Source organism: Aethina tumida, chromosome 1 (assembly GCF_024364675.1).
Source record: "Aethina tumida isolate Nest 87 chromosome 1, icAetTumi1.1, whole genome shotgun sequence".
NCBI lineage: Eukaryota > Metazoa > Arthropoda > Insecta > Coleoptera > Nitidulidae > Aethina > Aethina tumida.
The window spans coordinates 55,048,148-55,070,569 of NC_065435.1; the positions used below are offsets into that span (position 1 = coordinate 55,048,148).

The 22,422-nt window shown below is 30.4% G+C and overlaps 1 protein-coding gene across 11 annotated transcripts in view; it reads right to left on the reverse strand.

Annotated features, from left to right (window-relative positions):
* The window catches only part of LOC109603010 (RNA-binding protein Pasilla), a 107,983-nt gene that overhangs the window by 32,852 nt on the left and 52,709 nt on the right, over window positions 1-22,422 (reverse strand). For all 11 annotated transcript variants that reach the window (XR_007547070.1, XM_049961665.1, XM_049961668.1 and 8 more), the window contains one exon: window positions 3,319-3,462. Coding sequence is in view for 10 of the 11 variants with exons in the window: in XM_049961665.1 (XP_049817622.1) it covers window positions 3,319-3,462 (144 nt within the window). In the remaining variant the exon portion in view is untranslated. The remainder of the gene's footprint in view (window positions 1-3,318; window positions 3,463-22,422) is intronic.

Genomic DNA, 22,422 nt, shown 5'->3' on the forward strand with positions numbered 1-22,422 from the left:
AAAGAAACACAATATTGTAATCCTTTTCAAACAAGATATAAAGATATTATAATGTATCTCCATTAAAAGAGCTGAGAGAAATTGTTAAAACAATGTAAAATACAAGAATAAGAGAAATGTCCCAATGTCGAAGTGATTGAGAAAGAATTGTCGTATACACAATTCCGTAGTTTTATTTGGATTCGACAGGTGGATGAGCTGTTACGCGAGAGTCCCGATTCAACGTGACCGTGTCGTAATGCGTTCCTTTGAGGACGTCTATAATTAGAGACCTCTAATTGCGCCATTCAGACCGTCGTGCGTGCCACGTACAGCTGATTTTCTTAAACGATCGCTTCGAAAACGACAACTTGTTCTGCCAGATGCATAATCACGGGCGCGAGTGAATGCCCAACTAATTTTACGTTGTTTGTTGCAGTGGGTCGTATATGTTTGTGACAATATGTAAACTTAATTCTTGTTTGATGTAGTCGAAAAACTTTTCACGCCCGTTTAATGTTTTGTTTGTTCGTGTATTTGTGTGTGTGTGTCACAATTCGTTTTAATTATAAATAGGGTCTTGAAAACGGACACGAGGATGTTGACGTTGCGTAATTTTTTAATGAAAACGACGAAACGCTTTTACCGAGCATGGAAATTAACAAGCACGAAGCAAGTGTAAATAATAGAAATTATGCTAGTCGATGTTTATTTTTAGAAAGACCTTCAACTTTACACGTATTATCATTGCGACTTCGGATGATAAGGAGCGAGGGCAATTAAATTTGTTACATAAGCTGCCACAAAATTATTGAACACTGTTTATTTCCTATTATATAAATATGTTATTAAATGTAATTAAAGTTAAAGTTTATTCAAATTTAAATACTAAAATTTTCGTAATATTATATTCGTAATTTTCATCGTCACAAAAATGTGTTCAAAACAAAATATATTTTAGTTAAACAAAATTAATTATGAAAGTTTATTTAATATCTTTTAATAATGTACAGCTTATTTTATTTTGCATTAAAACTTTTTCTCTCAACAACCCCGCTAAGGCCATTACTATTAATTAATAATTAGTGGTTGTATTTATATTATTTATAAATATTACAAAATGTAGAGTGATTAGAACAAAATTTAAAATTAAATATTTTGTAAGATTATTTCATTAGGAAAAAAGGCACATTCCAGGGAAAAGGTAAATGATAATTAACATGAAAAATCAAGATTTAAATATTGCTAAGGTCGTTAAAAGCTTAAGATGCCCCCGAAAAATGTTGTTAACAAATATGAAACAGCACACTCATTTAAAAATATAATAAGAAAACGTTCTAACAAAAAATCAACTTCTTTTATAGATAATAATTGGAAGAATCAGTCGACGAGTCATACAATATCAGTGTGTCCTTGTATAATTAGACGATCACTGAATGAAAAATCTAGCAAGAATGTATTTTACTAAAGAAACCATTGGTATCAAAAAAGAATATTCGAACAAGCCAAAAATTTTGCACAAAAATGTATTAATGATACTACAGAATTTTGGCGAAGGGTACTTTGAAGTGACGAATCTATCTTCAATATATTCATCGTCCTCATAATAAAAGTTTGGATCCCAGATATAAAAACTTTGAAATTCGATTGAGGAAAAGTTTTGGTTTGGAGTTTCTTTCCTTGGCATGGTATAGGTCCATTACAAAAATTTATTACTAAAATGGACCGTTTCTTATATAGAGACATCATGACAGATGTAATGAAACCATTTGCCTATGATAATTTACCAATTACATGGACTTTTATGCATGATAATGAAACGAAGCACGCATCCAAAGTTGTTCATGGTTAAAAACATAAAAATATTGAGATTTTCCAGTGACCAGAGTCCAGATGTAAATATAATTGAAAATTTGTAGAACGAAATGTAATGTCGATTAAAACAACAAAAAGAATTTAATTTGGATGAATTGTGGTTATTAATTGAAGAGTCGTGAAATTAATTTCAAACGACCCCTGCCGATATTTCATTTAATTTTTGCTGCACCATTTATAGGTGGTTATGACGAATAAAGAGTACCCAATAAAATATTAATAATTTAATATTTATTATGTATTTAAAGTTATGTATAAATTATTTAATAAAATAATATATATAAGCCACATTTCGCATTTATTTTGTTTAAGATTTAATTTAAGTAGATATTATTTAGGTACAAAATGAATAATGAGAGAAATAATATACTGTAATTATTTTAAATGAAATATAAAATATTTTGACTGCATTTAATTAGAGGTGTGCATTTCCTAATTAACATTAAATACCATAGTAATGCGTGCTTCTCTGACCATCACTGCGTATAATTATTAAATGTTTAATTAACTTTTCACTTTTACATTTCAAATTACTAATAAAAACACCATCGAATTTTGTTATAATTGTCACATAAATTTATTGCTGAATATTAATGTAATGGTTTGTCAAATAGTTCTACTAATTATTATAATTTATTCCGACATCGACTTATAAAAGCCTTCGTTATCAGTGTTTTTATACTATAAGGTATTTTATTCTTAATATATTGTAATTTATCCTGTACATTGATCATTGAGACTCTTATTATTAAACCAATTTAAATTTATCAATTATGCTGATATAAAATATCATTTATCATTATTAATGACAATCGATTAAAAAATCGAATCGAAAAATAAAAATTTCTCCGAAATTCGACCAAAATATCACATCCTGAAATAACAATTTGTTTAAAAAACTGAATGAAATGAAGTACGCTCGTTACTAAAAATTCTCCTTATAATAAATAACATTACATCCTAAATTATGTTGATTTTGACTTTTTAGAATTAAATTTATTTAGTACTGGATTATTATACATATTCTATTAATGAGATTCAGTATATTTTGTAATAAAAAAATAATTATTTTTGAAATATTTAAGCAAAATGCTAGTTTATATTCGGCCAACTACAAAGCATCTTCAATGCTATTTATAATGAAATAGTACGTATATAATAATATAAAAGTTGTAGCTTTAACAGCAGAAGAGCCAGAGACTACTAAATATGATAGAAATTTAGCTTTGACCAATGGTAAACATTCTTACTGTCCTCTGGTTCTTCTACTACTGAAGCTTTTTTAGTTCAAGTTCAAGTTTGTGCTTCTTCCAGATAGTGTGGATATATCTGAACACCCCGTAAATCATAATAATTATTATTAATATCACACTTTTAGAACCCCACAATTTGTATAATTTTTACAATAGGTTTGACGTCTAGTTTCCCATACAAAATTTTAATTTCTATAATTAAATCACCTACCTGGATAAAAGTCATGTGATTTGGACATCTTAACCCTGGCTCCCGTTTCCTTCTGGAGTTGTGCGATCGTTTCTCCGCCTTTACCAATGATCGCTCCCGCCGCCACACTCGGCACCAATACTTTGAAGTGGTAGGTAACATCTCCTGTAACAAAAATGAGAAACCATCAACCACATAAATTTAACAGTCAATTGGTCCTTCCGTCACGTCAAAAGAACGAATAATTGATTCGTTCAGTCCCATTCGATTTCCACAAAAACCCAAACCCATTCGTATCCCAAATGAGATAATCATACACGCAGTGTTTTCAGGTTTCGTGCTGTCCAAACGGCTAACGGGGCGTCGTTAGAATTCGAGTTAACACTCGTGTCTTGAAACATAATAATAAAAAAAACTGTACGTGCGGAAATTTTCCGGCACACGAATACACGAATACGTATGCAAATTCGGCGGCCTTACCGCTTTTGTGTGTATTTTTGCAGGTGATTTACTCCTTTCACGAAATTCGTTTTGTTCAGTTCCGAGTGGTGGACGTTTCCATCGGGCCTGTTTTCTGGAAGGCAATATTCCATTTGTTGTTTCCCCATTTTACAGACTAAACTTTTTTAATTTCGAAACTTTTTTGCGAAGGTCTTGTTAATAATTTCGATGGGAGGGATGGTGCTTTAATAAAAAAAAGAAGAAAAAAAAAAAAAACGCGAAGGCGAAAAGTAAAAATGAATCTCAAAGAATCTTTGTGATTAATACGGGACCTTTCATTTCTGTGGCATTGGGTATGATACTCTTTCATTAATTTTCCTTTGAAAGTGCACAATCTCCACCTTTGTGGATGGCCATTTTCTGATAAAACTTCGTCCGCAGTGGCTAAATCGTGTTATTTTTCTGTGACTTGCGTTATTTATGATATACGCCTCTACTTGTACTGTCCTTTGTCTCATGTTCAGAAAATCCAATTACAAAAGAGGTTTCTTACAAATTACAAAGTTTGTTATACTCATAACATAACAAAAAATAATTGTTCGTAATCTAATAATGTAACCAGCACAATATTTTCATGAAACTTGAATAGTGATTGAAGGCCGCTATGATTATTCCGTACACCCAACGTCACAAAACGGTGTTGCTATAATGCACGGAAATTGGTTCGTCATGTAATGTGACATGTACGCTTATCAACCCTGGGTACATGTTGATATGTAATTAAATTTTCAAGCCGACTACCCGAGGCCATTGATAAACGGAAAGGGGGTTTTCATCTATTCCTGTTTTCCCTGAATTGAGACGACAGAATCCGTTTCCGCTATTGTCGGAATGCGCATCGCACAAACTTTATCGATGCTATAGATGTCACGAAAGTTATGACAAAAGCACATTCGGGAAAACTTTCAGCTACTCTTAAATTAAATAATATGTTTTCAATGCAGCCGCCGTGTCAGACATTGAGTTCAACAATTCAATAAACAGATATAACCAGCTTGGATGAATGGCGATTATTGATAGAAATCACATTTTCACAAAATGTGGAACGGTGGGAGCACATTCAGGATATTTTTCAGTGTCAGTAGATCAAGGGAAACTGTAAAACTGGGCGCTATATTTACTCGGATTTATCCACTATAAAATTGGAAATGTTTTCACCATCAATAGAATGTTTCAATGAAAATATAGATTATTCACGAGCTCCACAGTAAATACAGTACCAATATGTATGTAACAAGTATGGAAATAAATAAATGAAAAGCATTATTTTTCTTTGATGTTTGATTTCATCAAATGAATCAAATAAAATTCTTTTATCAGTTAGTTTGTTGAGAAAAATTTACATCGCTTCAGTTGTAGTATATTATAAACGAGATTTATAAAGGGCTTTTTATACATGAGTTTTAACGAGTGTCTACAAAAGTTTTCGAAAGGAAATGCATATTACGACCTAGAACATCGGAGATATTGAAGGTTAACTGTACTCCCACTCAATTGACAACTAACTTGAAGTTAACTTTAGTCCGTAACTGAAACACTCAAAGCCACAGTTGTCATTTAAATGTGAAACTTGCTGCTACATTTAAATAAATTGGAATATTAACTATATATTTATTTTCACACACAATATTTATTTATTGATGGTGGTGTAGATGTCATGAAAGCTTTGATAAAAGCACAGTTGGTTAAATATTTCTTTGCCTTAAATTACGAAAAATATTTTCAATGTAATGTTTGCACGAAGTTATCAAAAACTGTATAAACAGACACAAGACGAGATGAATAGCGATAAGAAGTTTATTTCAACAGGAAGTGAAAACGGCGTGAAGCGTATTCAGGAAGTTTTTCAGCTCCAGTAAATCAATTAAAGAAGGCACCTGATAAATTGGATAAAATGTTTACTTGGATTTATCAACCATAAAATTGGAAATATTTTCAGTAGCAGTTTAATAGAATGTTTCAATGAAAACATTGATTTAATCACATGTATCGAGTTAAAAAAATATGAAATCCATATTTATTGACAAAGTTTATTATTGTAACATTGTATGTAACATAACATATAAAAAACTTTATAGATAAATTAATAAAAATAAGTTTTTATCTAAATTGTTATGAGAGTTTAACCATTTGTGTTTTTTTCACGAACTTGGAATGGAGGAGAAAAGTTTTACTTCCACGAGGTAAATTATAAAAAAAACTTTATTTTTACAAAACTTACCGCAATATTTCGTTTGTTTATCGACTTCAAACGTAATAATTTGCGTAATTGTTGAGTAACTTGAATTATATGATTTATTAAATAATAATCATTATTTATACTTCGTTAAGGACATTTATATAATATTTACATAGTTGTGAAAAATATTAAAATAATATTAAAACAAGCATAAAGAATGATTATTATTTGTCGATAGCGCCACAAAATGTGCAATTGATAAAATTTTTGGTTACTTTAATTTACCGGTGTATACGTAGTTGGGTTTAAAATTCAATAAACAGATATAAGAAATGAATAAAGGTTACCGATAGGAAGCTTATTTCCACAGGAAATGAAAACGGTGGAAGCTTATTCAGGAAGTTTTTCAGCTCCAGTAAATTAATTAACGGAACGTGCAAAATTGGATGGAATATTTACTCGAACTTGTCAACGATAAAATTTTAATTATAAAAACAGGATTATTGTAACTTCGGATGCAATATAAAAACAGTTAAGTACATAAACAGAAATCAATTAATCAATTTTCTATAACGCAAACTGTAATGCGATTTTTGCAAATTAATCAAATAAATTTCGTGTTTTTTGTCGTGAATGGAGCGGAATAAGTTTTAGCTCCACGAAGCTAATTAAACTTTACATTTACTACTATTTCACTTAGTGGTTATTGATTATACTATGCTGAAAAATATTAAAATAGTTTTCAGCATAGTTACATGCAATATTTATTTATGTATTTAGAAAGATCCATAGTAAGTTTGATTTTAATATTCCAACGAAAATATTTCCGAAGGCAAAAAAGATTGCATAAGACTCAGGCAACAATTTCGAATATTGATTATTGGTTGAGAGTTTATTTTCACAGGGAATGAAAATGTCTGTGTGTGTATTTGTTAGCATAATTCGCTAGAGAAACACAGTTTCACATGTAGGCAAGCGTTGAGAAACAAACAATAGATTCTTGAAGATTTAAATAGTTTCAAGGACGGAATTTCATTAGCAACTAATCAATTCCTAATTCTGCAATCAGGCATCCATCCGTAATTGTTATTAGTGATTTTCTGTCACGTGCATTTCAGTAGAAACATTTCATAGTTTTAAAATATCTCTGGTTACCGGTTTAATCAATATACTGAAAAATGAAAAGTACGCCGACTTAATTTCTTTCTTTATTTGATGCAATCACGTTTTATATTAAAAATTTTAAAATACTGAAAACTTTTTATGATGCTAATTTACATTTCATAATTAAGTTCGACGTGCAAAAAAACCGTATACGACATTCACCGCCATAAAGTTATTGTAAAATATTACAGTTGAGAAAACTAGGAAAATCCAATTTTCAGGCGACTTCCCTTAAACGATGTCTTTATCGGGCTGGGCAAAAAGGTAAAGTTGTTTACCAAATTGGTTTGTTCGGTGGATGAACGCCACATAAAAATAATCCTGTCCACACAACACACTCTCCCATATGGCTAAAACGAAACTCAGTCAAGTGAGTTTTCTCAACCTTTTTTTTCTCTCACTCTTTTTGAAAATTAAATTTCCCGAGCAACAGAATATCTCTGCATTGTTTTCCATTGTTCTACACACAACTAATTTAAAGAAAAACATTTTCCATTGTCTATCAAATATCTTATTTCGTTCGGTGTGACCTATTTTGCGGGCAACGAAACTGCAAAAAACCACTGGGGAAAATCGCCAATATGAAAAGGTCCTTCAATAATGTCACAGTAAAGATTACATAGGGGATGTCAACACTGAGCTAAGCAAATATTGTCGGAGCTAAGCGAACTGTCGTAATTTATATGTATTCCATCTTATTACTTTGTTAATTAAAATCATTTATGTACACATATCGTAATATATGGCCAAATTTAAAATGATACAGTGTTGTGGCTTATTGAATTTGATTCGGCACGTTTTACCAATATTTCATCAAAATGTTAATTTATGGTAACTATTTCAAAGTTTGAGAGTGAACATTTCATATTTGCGCAATATTAAATGTAAGGGAAAATTAAAATTCTAATATGATAAAATTGATTTATGGAGCATTAAAAAAATATTTATTTTCTAATACAATTTGTGGATTTAATTTAACATCTAAGTTATTTTACAGAAAAAAAGACGTGTAAAGATCAACGGATCACCAATAAAATTTGCGACTAAACTATTTTATTTTATAATATAAAATACATGAGAATAATTTTCTAAATGAATTCCGATGTGGATATAAATAGCTGGTTGCACATAAAGTGCGGTAATTTTCAAAAGCAAATAATGCTCTTACAATCAGGTAAAAAGCTATGCAACAAACGACAACAAAAGAATACAAGACAAAGTATACATTCAAAGAAGAGCTTTAATATGTGAACACGAATATTTATTTTATAGTTTCAGTTTTCATGTAGTGCAATGAAACAAACAGTTTAATACTATTTATAATTAATGACAATAATTTATCAGCTGAAATATTATTTAAATTACAACATAAATTTAAAGTTAGTGAATTTAATCAGTCGATTTACAAATAAAATTAATTTATAAAATAACTAATATGTAGTTTAATATCAAATAATTAAACATGTTCCAGTCAAAGGACACAGGTAGAGGAATGATTCAATAATAATTGAATCACTGTTTACAGTGAAAAGTACAATTAAAAATATACAGTAGTGGACATTATTATAGCATCTATTTAAAATATCAAATATTTTAGACATACCTCTTTTATTTAATGTGAATTGTTAAAATAATGTTAATTTACTATTGTTGTTTTAAACAATGTTATAAAACCTATTATACTCTTATTATATACAATGTTTTTCTGAATTGAGCTGGATATAAATATAACAACTTTAAATTTGAAAGGGAATTCTAATTATTAATTTGGTGTTATTCACTTTATTATTAAAACTTTGTATGTTCTTTTTGTTTTTTAATTTTGACAGACTTGACCATTTTCCAAATATATGACAATTCTATATTTCTGCAAGCCTCTTGAATTGCTGTGATAAATTCATCTAAATTTGTAAAATTTTCATATCGAATTTTGTTATAAACGTGATCCCCCATGTTTTCTATAGGGTTTGGTGATTGGGACGGGCAAAACTAAACTTCGATGCTTATAATTTTTTTTACAGTTTCACCAATGATTAAATAATTATAATAATCCAAAGACCAAATAATCGATTAAAATTCACAGAGCAAAATAAAAAGTTGCTATAATTTTGTCCATTTAAATATAAAAAACATAATTTTTTAAAGAATTAAATTAGATTGACCAGTTGCATAGTAGACACAATAATAACAGGAAAAACAACAGGTATTCTAGATACAGCATCCAATTCCAGTAGTACAACTAATATTTTTAATATACTTTATTAAGTTGCTATAATTATGGCCTCTACTGTACATATTTTAATACTATGTTAAATGAGAATAATTTATCAACTGTAGTGCTGTGTTAAATATAATTATTTTTAAAAAATCCGTTGCTCACAATAAAAGTGTCTGTGTTTTAATGTGTCAAAAACTAATAAATAAAAATAAAAGTTTTCATGTAATACAATGAAATATTTAATAACAATTTATAATAAACGTAAATAATTTAACAACTGGCTATTAAACAAAATAAATATTTTAAAATTTCGTTGTATTTTGAAAATAATTTAATTAGTTATATAAAATTTTATTACAAAATACCTGTATGTATTTTTAAAAACAGATTTAAATTATTTTGCAGCAAAAAGTAAAATGTCCAATTATCGTGATTTATAATTTATATATCCCAATGTAGAAATAAAATAGTTGATTGCACATAAAATACCATGATTTTCAAAACCAAACAATCCTTTTACAATCTACTAAAAAAAGATTATGTAATAAACAACGACAAAAGCGTACAAGGCACATAAAGAAGAGCTTTAATGTGTGAAGGCGAAAATTTCATAAAGCCAGAGCGCCTCTAGTCCTAATGTTATTGTTTTAAAATACAATACGTTCCAATTTAAATAGAATCGTTTTAATGTACCAGCTGCGAAATCCCAGCAACCGCCAAAAAATGACGTTTTATCGACTATGTAGCGGTCGTAAACACTTTATTTTATGGTTACGCGAAAACAGATTTTAGTACAGTGAATGCTGGTTAAGGTAATTTTCGTAAATGAACTGAATAAAAGTTGCTAGTCTATAAAATAAACAAGCAAACACTGTGTTGTCAAAAACGCTATGCAACAAACAACATAAGAGTAGACTGCAGAAAGGCAACGATAAAACATACAGAGAGCAAAACCAACAAATATTTTTGTGTGCCGCCAACAAACACTGTAAAGTTTACAGTTCATGTAATTTATAATTTAAAATCAACAATAATAATATGCTGAACGGTTACAACAAATTTATCCGGCAAATTAGAGATACATAAATAATAATAATTAATTTACCAAAGCGCATGAAATAATTGAACGTATTGCGCCGTCGAAAAACAATAACAAAAGCATATGCAATGGATACACACACACATGGCGAAAAAAAGCTTAATTACAGACACAGAGATATTTCTATTAAATGTGACACGTTATGCGGATTCTCGCTGCTCCAATGCGGCGAATTGATTCAAGCAAATACGGGAACCACCCGATGATTTAATTATTACGGATGAACTGCGACGTTACAAGGTGCCAATAAAACAAAATGGGTTTTTGTTTAATGTACAAATCAATTATTGTTCGACCGTAACTAAACAATATTTGTTGAATTGTTGTAACCATCACGGTTTGATACCACAGGATTCGATTCACGTTTCGGGCCACATCATGCATGACTGGTAGAAAGTTTCGGTTTACCATATTGCGCAAAAATTTTATGAAAACCGATGCTCCTTGGGAAATGTATCGGTTTTGATCTCATGATATTACGGTCGGCGTATACAATAACAAAATCGATGCTTCCTGCGATGCCGCTTTTACGATCGCATCGCATATTTCACGTTCACGTCGCTTTTAAATATGCGACTTTTCTTTCGTTTTCATTTTTTGGCGGTTCGATCCGTCGACGGGGAAAATTCGTCAGATTGTTAAACGGTTTAATAATGCGATCGACGTTCGGAAACGGCGTGTTCGGTTTTCATTCGGACGCGTTTAGCCAGGTGGAAATACGGTTCTTTCAATTCCATTTGCAACAAAGACGTACGCCGTCAGAATAATAACAACAATATTAAATACATCGCATTCGATGTCGTTGACCGTCTTAAAGAGTTCTCCGTGAAAATGTCATAGTTCCCTCGATGAATTTTGCACCGACGCAAACGTAAGGTTTATCAAGTTTCAACATTTCGATTCAGCACTTTTGTTCTTGAATTGCTGAAATTAAAACATTATATCTGTTGTTGTTGTTTCTCAATTTACTTATCAGTTGTGATTTTTAAATTTATTGAACTCTTTTGTTTTTGTTGTCTTAATCGTAATTTATAGCTATGTCCAGGATTTAAAAACAATATTTAACAAATATTTTTACAAATTTCGAATATATAAGTGCATTTATTAAATATTTAATTGGAATAATCTAAATACTTGTATAATAATAATGGTAAATCAATTTGTTCTTAATATTTTAATATTAATTATTATTTCTATTTCAAAATATTGTGGTTTAGGTTTACTTTTATGAATTTTATTAGTTCATATATTTGCATATCTAAGAATGTCTATTATGTAAAATAATCGATTGACGTGTCTAAAGTCACATTGAAATATTTTATTTTTATTATAATTTGATTAGATAAAAATAATATTTGGAAATGTTTTTGTTTCATATCTTGATTGAGCAAGATTTTAATTAAACTGTTACGGCTATAAATTATTTCAATTTAGTGATGTGCAATTTTTCGACCTAAACCGTAAATATATTTTATTGAGAAACTGAAAATCTAATTTCTCAGCGGATTTTTAATCAAATTGATTAATTTTAAATATAAAAAATGCTATATATGAAAATTATTAAAAACTTGATAAAAAATATTTTTAAAATAAATATATGTTATTGTTGATATTTTCAGAAAAGAAAAAAACTGGTCTAATATACACCATATATGTTGAAGCATTTTGGATATTTAAGTAGGTTATTTTTAAAAAATATTTTATTGAGAATGTGAAAATCTAGTTACCTAGCAGGAATTTCTAACTATTTGACAAATTCATTACCTTTAAATATAAAAAATGATATGCGAAAACAGTTATTAATTAATTATACTGCTGAATTCATTTTGATGTATATTTTTTTGAAATTATAAGATACAATTTTTTGTTCTGAAAAAGTATTGCGACAAGTAAAATTTAGAAATCTAGTTTCTCATTGACAAATTCCTAATAAAATTTCTATTTTTTGTTACATAAGTCTTTTGTTGTTGCCATTTTCATGAAGCAAAAGATCAAGTCTAATATCTACGTTAATATTTTCTATTTTCGTTATGAAACTTAAAAATTACCTTTAATATGCCTTATAATTTCACATTTTAAATATTTTTCATATCTAAGAAAATTTCCTTAAAAATATGTATTAAAATCTTTTTTAAATATCTTCTGTGACAAATTGATTCATTTTAAATAAATTTAAATATATTTTAAATAAGATTAAAAATTTTTCAATAAAAAATACCAACATATTCTTGTATAATTTTATTTTTTATGGATATAAATATATTATCTGAAAATGTTTTGATGAAACAAGAAGCAAATATTAAAGTTATAGTACGCACTGATTGGCTAACCTAATTATCAATGAAGGTCGTTTTCGTTAGATACACGCAAAACATCCAATTAACAATGTAAATTTTCAACGGTCAAGTACATGTGGAAATGAAACAATGCAAAACGAAAATTGAATGCAAATATTTTATTTAACTTCAGTTCTAGAAACAAATGGAAGTGTACAAAACAAAATAATCTCGTTAACACATAGTGACGTTATAAATAATTTATCATAGGAATTGCAACTGAGAGAAATATTTCTGCGTAATCACTGAACCCCACCTATTTCGAATGAACGACAAACATGAAAAATTAAAAATTTGTCCATTAACAAAATAAATAAAAAGCTGCAAATCGAAATCGTTTTTAAACGCCGAAATATCTACGTACCATCCAACAAAAATTACACAAGAGATCAAACGAATAGAGTTTTATTAAACTACAGTTGTGTGTTTCGAAATGGATGTGTGTTTTGAAAGGTTAATTAAAAATAGAAATTTGATAATATTGATAAATGCCCGATAATTTATGTATATTATTTCATTTAGCGGGAGTGTCTGTTTAACGTTGCTGTGTAAATTGGAAATAATTGCTACGCATATATTTGGTCAATCCTTTGTGTTCAAACACAGTAATATTCATTTGAACATAACAATGTAAATAATATGCGAGATAATAAATTGTAAAATTAATGTCAATTTAAACACATATTACAATTTAAATTAAAACCACCAATCCCGTGTGTTTTAGCGACCGAACACGCGGATCCGTTTCCTTGCAAAAATGCAAAAGCATAAGTTCTACACGTGTTGTGTGTGTTCTACTTGCGAAAACATAAAAAGCACTCCAGTGTAAAATAATAGTTATACCAGCGGTGTCGTAAGCCACGCTCTCGACCATGGAGCTACACAATCCCAATTATTTACTTGTTGCTGCAGTTTAAATTGATGTTTATTAGATAATAAGAACAATTTAGCAGCCGTTTACCGTCACACTCAACCGTTCCCATTCGAACAGGACCGATCGCAATTTTACTTGGCAAAAAGTGTCGCGCGAGGGAACGAAACCGGATTATGATAATGGGTACATAATCTAATTTGGTAATGAACAAAACAACCCATCAATCACGCTGATTGATTAAGGAAAGGCACGTCGAACGGTGGAGCAGGGGCGGTGGGCGGACGAATGACGGACGAAGCGGAAGCAAAGCCGAAAAGAGCGAAAGAGAGGTACGACGCACGGTTGAGGCAATAAACGGGGAAAATAACAAAATAAAAAGCAAAAACGCCCGAGAGATAATTATCGGCAAACATTCTTTAATAGACCACGCACGCAACATTTTCATCGTGCCGTTTTGTAAATACACCACTTAAAGTCCGGTGGTTAATTTTGCATGTGCCGAAATTAAAATATCGGCGGGGGCGCCGTTTCGTGCACCCACACGTTGATGTATCGGGAACTTCGGTTTTCGGCAAACGATAGATGGAACGGTGCCCGGATATCCTTCAGTTTCTGGGTCACATTTCGGCGAATTGGGTCGCCGGGGAAATCGTTATGAAACGTGAAACGATGACCGCGGACGATTTTCCGGCACCGGCTGAAAAAAACACGACGCAGTCTTGGCCGTTTTTCCGTTTCGCTCTTTGTTTTGTGTTAATCTTTGTTTCATTTTTTTCTTTTTGCTCCCGGTTTAATCCGTAATGTTGTTTATCGGACGACGTCGCAACAATTTTTGTTTTACGATCGCATGAAGCATAAGTGTGCCCGTAAAACGGCTGAAATATTAACGGTTTAGTGTGATGAGATGCATTTTTTCCGTGGCAGCTATTTTATAAAGTTGTCCGATGCATACGTAATTTAAAGAACGTGTCAAGGTTCCTAGATTTCGAATTTATGAAAATATGTGAAAAATTATTTAAACAATCTTTAAAATGATAATATAATAAATTGTATTCTTTTACTATTTTTATCTATAAACTAATTGAGGAATATAATAAAAATCAATTAAAAGTTATTCAGTTAAAAAAATATTATTTACTATCATCAGAAACATTTCTTAATAAGTTGTTATAAAAATAGCAGCAGTATATAGATTTTCAGTTAAAAGAAAATATTACTCATTTTTATTATTATTAATATATTAGAATATAGGAATTTATGAAATATTGAGTGCATAAACACAGTTTTAAAATAATTATTTAATTTAACTATCACTAAAATCATCATATTAATAAGTTGTAAATATAGCAATATATTGAAAACTATAGTTAAAAAAGTTAAATATTTGTCAATGAGTCACAAATCAGACTGATCAGATTTCGAGTTTATGGAATATTGAGTGTATAAAAACATCTTAAAAGGTTGTTATAAATATAGCAAAAGTATATTGAAAACTTCAGTTAAAAAATATTGCTAATTTTTATTATGAGTCACAAATCACTTGGTAGTTAAATTTTGAATTTATAGAATATTGAGTCCATAAAAAGTTTTGAAACAATCCAAACTATCACTAAAAACATCATCCTAAAAAGTTGTTATAAATATATAAAAACTATATTAAAAACTTTTCAGTTAAAAAACAAGTCGCTAAATTTCGAATTTATGGAATATTGAGTGTATAAAAACAGTGTATAAAAACAGTTTAGAAATAATCTATCACTAAAAAGATCATCTTAAAAAGTTGTTGTAAATATAGGCAAAAGCATATTAAAAGTTTTTCAGTTTTTTTTTGTTCAAATAATATTGCTAATTTTTATGATGAGTAACAAATCAGATGGTAATTAAATTTAGAAATTATGAAATATTGAGTGGATAAAAGTATTTTTAAAACAATTCAAACTATCACCAAAAACATGATCTTCGTAAGTATATTGAAAGTTTTTCGGTTAAAAAAATATTGCTAATTTATATTGAGTCACAAATTATATGGTAGTTAAATTTTTAATTTATGGAATATTGAGTGTATAAAAAGAGTTCTGAAACAATTAAAACTATTACTAGAAACATCATCTTAAACAGTTGTTATAAATATATAAAAGTTATATTGAAAACATTATTGCTAATTTTTGTCAAGCGTTACAAATTATGTGATAATTAAATTTCGAATTTATGGAATATTGTGTGTATAAAGAATAAACAATTCGAACAACAAAGCTTTTCAGTTAAAACATTATTACTAATATTTGGTATGATTCACAAATTGGAAAGTAATTAAATTTCGAGTTTATGAAATATTGTGTGTTTGAAAATCTGCCAGTTTATACAAAACGATTTTGACCAACCGTAAATCATTTTTTAATACATCTATTTTAAGGTACGTATTTTGGAGGACATAACGACCACAATTATGTAAATCGAAGATCAATTTTGAAGATGTAATCAACGCTAAACAACAAGACACGTTTGCAAAACCTTCAGTCGCCTTTTAAAAGCTACCTACTACATCTCAAGTGCTGAACAAATTCGAAACCTTTTAGCAACAAACAAATAAATAATTCAAAACGGGTTTGATCGCGCGAACAAGGGCGGGAAAGCTCGACTCGGTTGCGCCCACCATTGTTATGCAATGCCATCAGGAAGATGTGCAAACATTCCTGCGAAACAAGAATGCCGCAGGATAATTTTAAATATCAATGCGCGCGTTGCAACAAACGTCCGCCTGGCTTTAATGCGCTGTTGAAAACGAGACACGGCAAATAGAACATCTCGCTTATTTAAACGTTTTAAGCGCCAATTGAAATGTTCACTCGCTGTTTATTCTCTTGTACACGCTGACGCCGGATAAAATGTGTTGCATTTGAATTATTGTTTTGTTCTGCCGTTTTCCAGGAGATGCATGCAGGAAAATGGATTATCGAATTATTAAATTGAAAATTATTCCGACCGGTACTATTTGAAGGGGCCGTTCAATATTCACTACAACTGCAAAATTTTTCATTTTGTAAGCTGCTTGTAAACTAACACTTTTTTTTTTTTAAATTGTTTCTGTTAACTAAACCTATTTCAGTTGAAATATGTGGGGCTACATACTAAAAATACAAATTCTGTGGAGGTGTCCCGCTTTCAAATGGGCCACAATTTATATAAAAATTAAGTTTTTACTACAGTTTATATTTGATGAGAAGATGAAGAAAAAAATCAGTGTTAAAATGACAACTAATTTACATTCACAAAATTTACACAATTATAGTAGTATATGTGTAATAACCAACAATCCAGTTACTAAAACTATCTTACGTTGTAATACCTATTTTTGTAGGAATATCGAATTTTTTACAAATAAAATTGAATAGAAAATATAAATGCCTTTGAAATGAGATCACAAGACCACCTTTTCATGTCGACTTTATGTCAGAATCTAGTTAGATCGACAATATGGTTTTTATCCGAGGTTGCATTCAAAAGATGTCAGGAGGGCACATTTTAAGACCTCATTGTCAAAAAAGATAATAACAAATAAGTAAATAATTGTCAAAAAATTTTCTATAGCTGGCCAGAATAAAAAACTATTTAAAAAATATAGTTTAAATAATGTAACAGATTTGTTAGTTTTGTTAAATAATAGTAAAAAACCCTTTATTTTTTACCTCTTACAAGAATCACTAATCCAGTATTCCTTTTTATGACAAAAGAAAAGAAATAGTGATTTAATTGTTTAATTAAATAGATAAGTAAACTATATAAAATGCAATCAATAAATTAAGCTTAATTTATTATTTTGTAAAAAAGATGTTTTAAACAATAGAAATAAATAAGTTCTGGTATAACATATAAGAAAATTATGAAAAACACTCTCCATGGAATGTTGTGCAGTGTACCGTCCCTCCTGTGATAAAAATCAAATAAAAAGACATGATGTCAAAAATTTAAGTCGGAACAAGAAATTTTAAAAGCAGGCTTTTAAAAGATATCAGCATTAGATCATTGCACCTGCCAAAAATAAAGTCAGTACACAGAGCTGACACGTAGAAAGCATTAACTTCCCGCAAAGTAACCCTCCCCAGCGTCGCCCAAATGCCAGTTTCATGTCGCTAAGAGACAAATTTAAAAAACGAGATGCCACGGCTTAGTTCGATCATTACAACGTGCGGACACACAGATTTGCCAGAAGAATAAAACAGAATCGTCTCGAGACTCTCCCTCAATCGTCTGCGCCGTTACGTTTGCCGCGGCGCCGTGACGTCACGCGTCGTTCTATGAATTAGTGCGGCCGTCGCCGCTCCCGAACGTTGCAGATAGTCTCCACGGTTTCGAATCTCTTACGAACGCCCAACCACGAATTATGCAATTGCCCACTGAATGGCACAACGGCAAAGTTTCGACCACAAGTCAAATAAAAATCCTTCGTTCGCACGCTGAGACCGATGGATGGAAAGAGTTTCGCTCGTACTAGAGCAGTAATACGTATGTGGAAACGAATTCCGTGCGGCTGTAACCTTGGACGGCCGATGAAACGGCGAATTCCGGAACGACAACAACGTTCCAAACGGAGTGCCGGTCTCTCGGGCGATTGTGTCATCCGCGGCCTCCGCGCACCGTTCCAGTTACCCAAATTTTACTTTCGACGCAATAGGCCGCGAACCGTGTGCTTTCCGCAGCCCAGCATTGATCTTGAAAGCGAAAACGAGGCCTGCCCGCCAGCCCGCAGGCCGTCGCACGTCTCGGTCCGTCCGTCTCCCCGGTTCCTGCCGCCGTTCCACCCGCCGTCCGTCAATCGGACTCGCTTTTCGATCTGTCGCATCCGGTTCGCGTCTTGGAACGGCACCGAGATCGAATGGGCTTTGTGGCGGCTTGTGGCGCCGGATTGCGGCCCGTTTTCGACCCGATCCAGGCCTCCGAGGATGTTGATTTTGAGATGTATGGAGACTTCGGATGTTTATTTAAGCAGCATGCCTGATAAAAAATTGCTAACGTACTTACTACCGCAAACTTAACCAGCAAACTTTGTCTTTCAGTAAATAATTTATGAAGCCATTTCGAATTACAGATTATACACTAAAATCAAAAATGATTGATTGTCAATATTATATCAAAATCTGAAAGATACGTTGTTGTTTTAGATAGAAACTTTCATGTCACTTTTTTATTTAAAATCTTGATAGTTTTTTTTTTTACCCATAATTTCCTATATTCTTCACACTTTAGAAAATTACTTTTTACATTAGTATCTTAATCTAAAAATATGCTAATAATTAACATAATTAATGAGAATTTAAGTATAGTCTTGTTAAATGTGTTAAAAAGGGGTTTTCTATTAACTCTACAAGGAAACGGTACTCAATCATTTTTGATAACACGATATGCTTTATATTACTTTAAAATTACTTTTTAAACTAGCATGTTTAAAATATCCAATCTGAAAATATGGTAATCACCATAATTGCATAATTAATGTGTTAAACGTGTTTAAAAAGAGACTTTTCTATCAATTACACGATATTTACATGAGACTTAATTCTAAAACAATTGCATTAATTTTTTTGCCAGAAAGCCTCCAATGAAGTAAAATGTTATGCTGTCTCTGAAAGTTTATTTTAACTACGTACATTTTAAAAAATTGATATAACAAATTACCACGAATTTAATTAATAAACTTTGTCTATAAAGTCGATTTCGAATATCATAGTTGATATGGTTACATACGACTGACCGAAAACAAATATTTTCCGAGAAGAGAATGACGAACGTTATATCTTTTATAATAAAAATCATATTTTGAAGTTTCAAACTTCGGTTTGTTGCGGTTGTTTGTTTTAGTCAAGACTGTTGTATGTATAGGATTCTTGGCGTTAGACTAAAACTTTCAGGCCAACTTATGTATCTAAAATCTTGATTATCTATCCATACAATATCCTGCGTTCTTAAATCTCTTTTGGCGATTCATAAATTACTTTTTAAACTAGCATGTTTAAAAAATCTAATATTAAAATATGGTAATCGCCATAATTGACATAATTAATGTGAATTTAAGTCGTGTTAAATGGGTTTGAAAAGGTTTTTACCATCGCCTTTCAAGGAGCGGTGGTATCGATCATTTTTAATCACACGGTATCCTATCAATTAAACATAATTCTAAAACAAATGCATTGTTTTTTGTGCCAAATGGTTTTAAAATGTTATTGTGACTTTGAATGTTTAATTTAATTGAATACATAGTAAGTAATTTATCCAGTAAACTTAGCTTTAAACAAATAATTTGATTTGAAGTAGTATAGATTAGGTTTCCTGATCACATAGGACTGACAAATATTTTTGGAAACAGATTTTTTTAATACCATTTCTAAATTCGGTTAAGTTTAAGATGGGTGGAATTTGTTTGTAGAAAACTAAAGTCGTACCATTTATTATAAAAATCATATTGTGAAGTACCAAGCTTCGGTTTGTCGCGGTTGTTTGTTTAAGTCAAGATCGTTGTATGTATAGGATTCTTGGCGTTAGACTAAAACTGTCAAGCCAATTTACGTATTCAAAATCTTGATTATCTACTCATATAGTATCCTGGATTCTGAAACATAGATTAGCAATACATGATGAAATTACTTTAACCAGTATGTTCAAAAAATCTAATCTGAAATTATGATAATCGCCATAATTAACATAATTAATGGGATTTCAGTCATGATAGAAGTGTTAAAAAGGGTTTTAACTATCGCCTTTCAAGGAAGCGGTAGTATCAATTAATTTTAATCACACGATATCTTTTAAATTAGACTTAATTCTAAAACAAATGCATTTTTGTGCATTTATATATTTATATATGACAATTTATATATTCAAAATCTTGATTATCTACCCATAAAGTATCCTAACATAGATTCTTAAATCTGATTTAGCAATACATGAATTTTTAATCCAGTATGTTCAAAAAACCTAATCTGAAATTATGATAATGATCATAATTGGCATAATTAATGTGAATTTAAGCCGTGTTAAATGTGTTAAAAAAGGTTTTACCTTTCAATGAAGCGTTGGTATCAATTATTATTAATTACACGGTATCCGTTAGATTAGATTTAATTCGGTTTAGTCGATATTAAAATGTTATGGTCACTTTAAAGGTCTATCTGTCTCTTTAAGTTAATTTGGAATATTTAGTATAATCACATATGACTGACCGAAAATAAATATATTCCGAGACAAATTTTATCAGTATTTTGTTTATGGTAAATCTGGTTAAATTTTTATAATGGTGGGTGACTTTTATTGAATTTCATTGTAAAAAACTAACGTCATATCATTTATAATAAACATCATATCTTGAAATTTCAAACTTCCGTTTATTGCGTTTATTTGTGTTAGTTATATGTGTAGGATTCTTGGCGTTGGACTAAAACTTTCAGGCCAAGTTGTGTATTCAAAATCTTGATTATCTACCCATACAATATCCCGGATTCCTAAATCTGGTATAGCAATACACAAACAAAATACTTATTAAACTAGAATGTTCAAAAAAATTAATCCAAAAATATGGTAATCGCTATAATTGACATTAATTAATGTGAATTTAAGTAGGGTGTTTAAAAAGACGGTTATACTGTATTTTTTTCAAGGAAGCGGCACTGTCAATCTAAATTAATCTCACATTAATTTTTCAAATTAAACTCGAGTTAAAAACAAATGCATTTATTTTGTTGTGCCAGTTTTGTGTAACAGGTGAAAGGGAATTAGCGTTTGAGGTCAATGGGGGAGGAATAATGTAATCCTTCAAAAGATTGAATAACGCCGCCGGGTTTTACGTGGCGGCTCAGGCAATTGAAATATTTTACTAAATAAACTCGATAAAGGAATAAAAGGAAAAAACTTCAATTAACTACTTGTGCAAATAGAAAATATTGTTTTCAAATGAGAATATAACAAATTAAAATTTGCTCCACTTCCAATATTTTATAGTATTTTATTTTTATCAAAATCATTGTATATTTTGATTACAGCTATTAGTTTATAAACACAATGAAAAATACGAACACTGATAAATGACCTATTTTCGCTGCAGCATTGTTTCTCTCAAAAAAAAAATGTGTTGATCTTTATCCACTCAAAAATTGTTATTTATTTAAACAATGTACTTCAATTTTGTTCGGCAAACAGTGCAAACAAATAATAAACATTAAAAAAATACACGTTACGTACATAAAATAAAAACGCAATTTCGTCCGTTTAAACAGAACGCAATTCAATTATCGTCCTAATATCGATGTGCAATTTTCAACTCCAAAATGACGAAAACGCTCCGCTTACTTTATGTAATAAATTAGGGCAAACGAAAATTTAGTTAACTCACCGAAGTCGCTTATTGATTGAAACATTTAAGCCGCCTACAAGTGGGAAAACAGACACTCCGTGAATACGAAACGACAGACACCGCTGCGCACTATTCTAAATAGGCCGCAGGTTTTTTTTTTCAGTTTTTGTTTAATTTTTCCCGCATTTCACTGCAACCCTGAAAATTCCGTTCCTGTCAGCCACGCGAATGTGGGGTAATGTATTCGGTAATTATTTCGCCGAATTAATTTGATTAGTTGGCCATTCAATCGATATCGATTCGTTTGGCGATGTTCAGCCGTTAAACGTATGTTTTTCATGGTAAAATTCCAGACTAAACGACCCAATTTGCCTAATGAAACAATTTTTAATTAGCAGATTGCGCCACCCCGA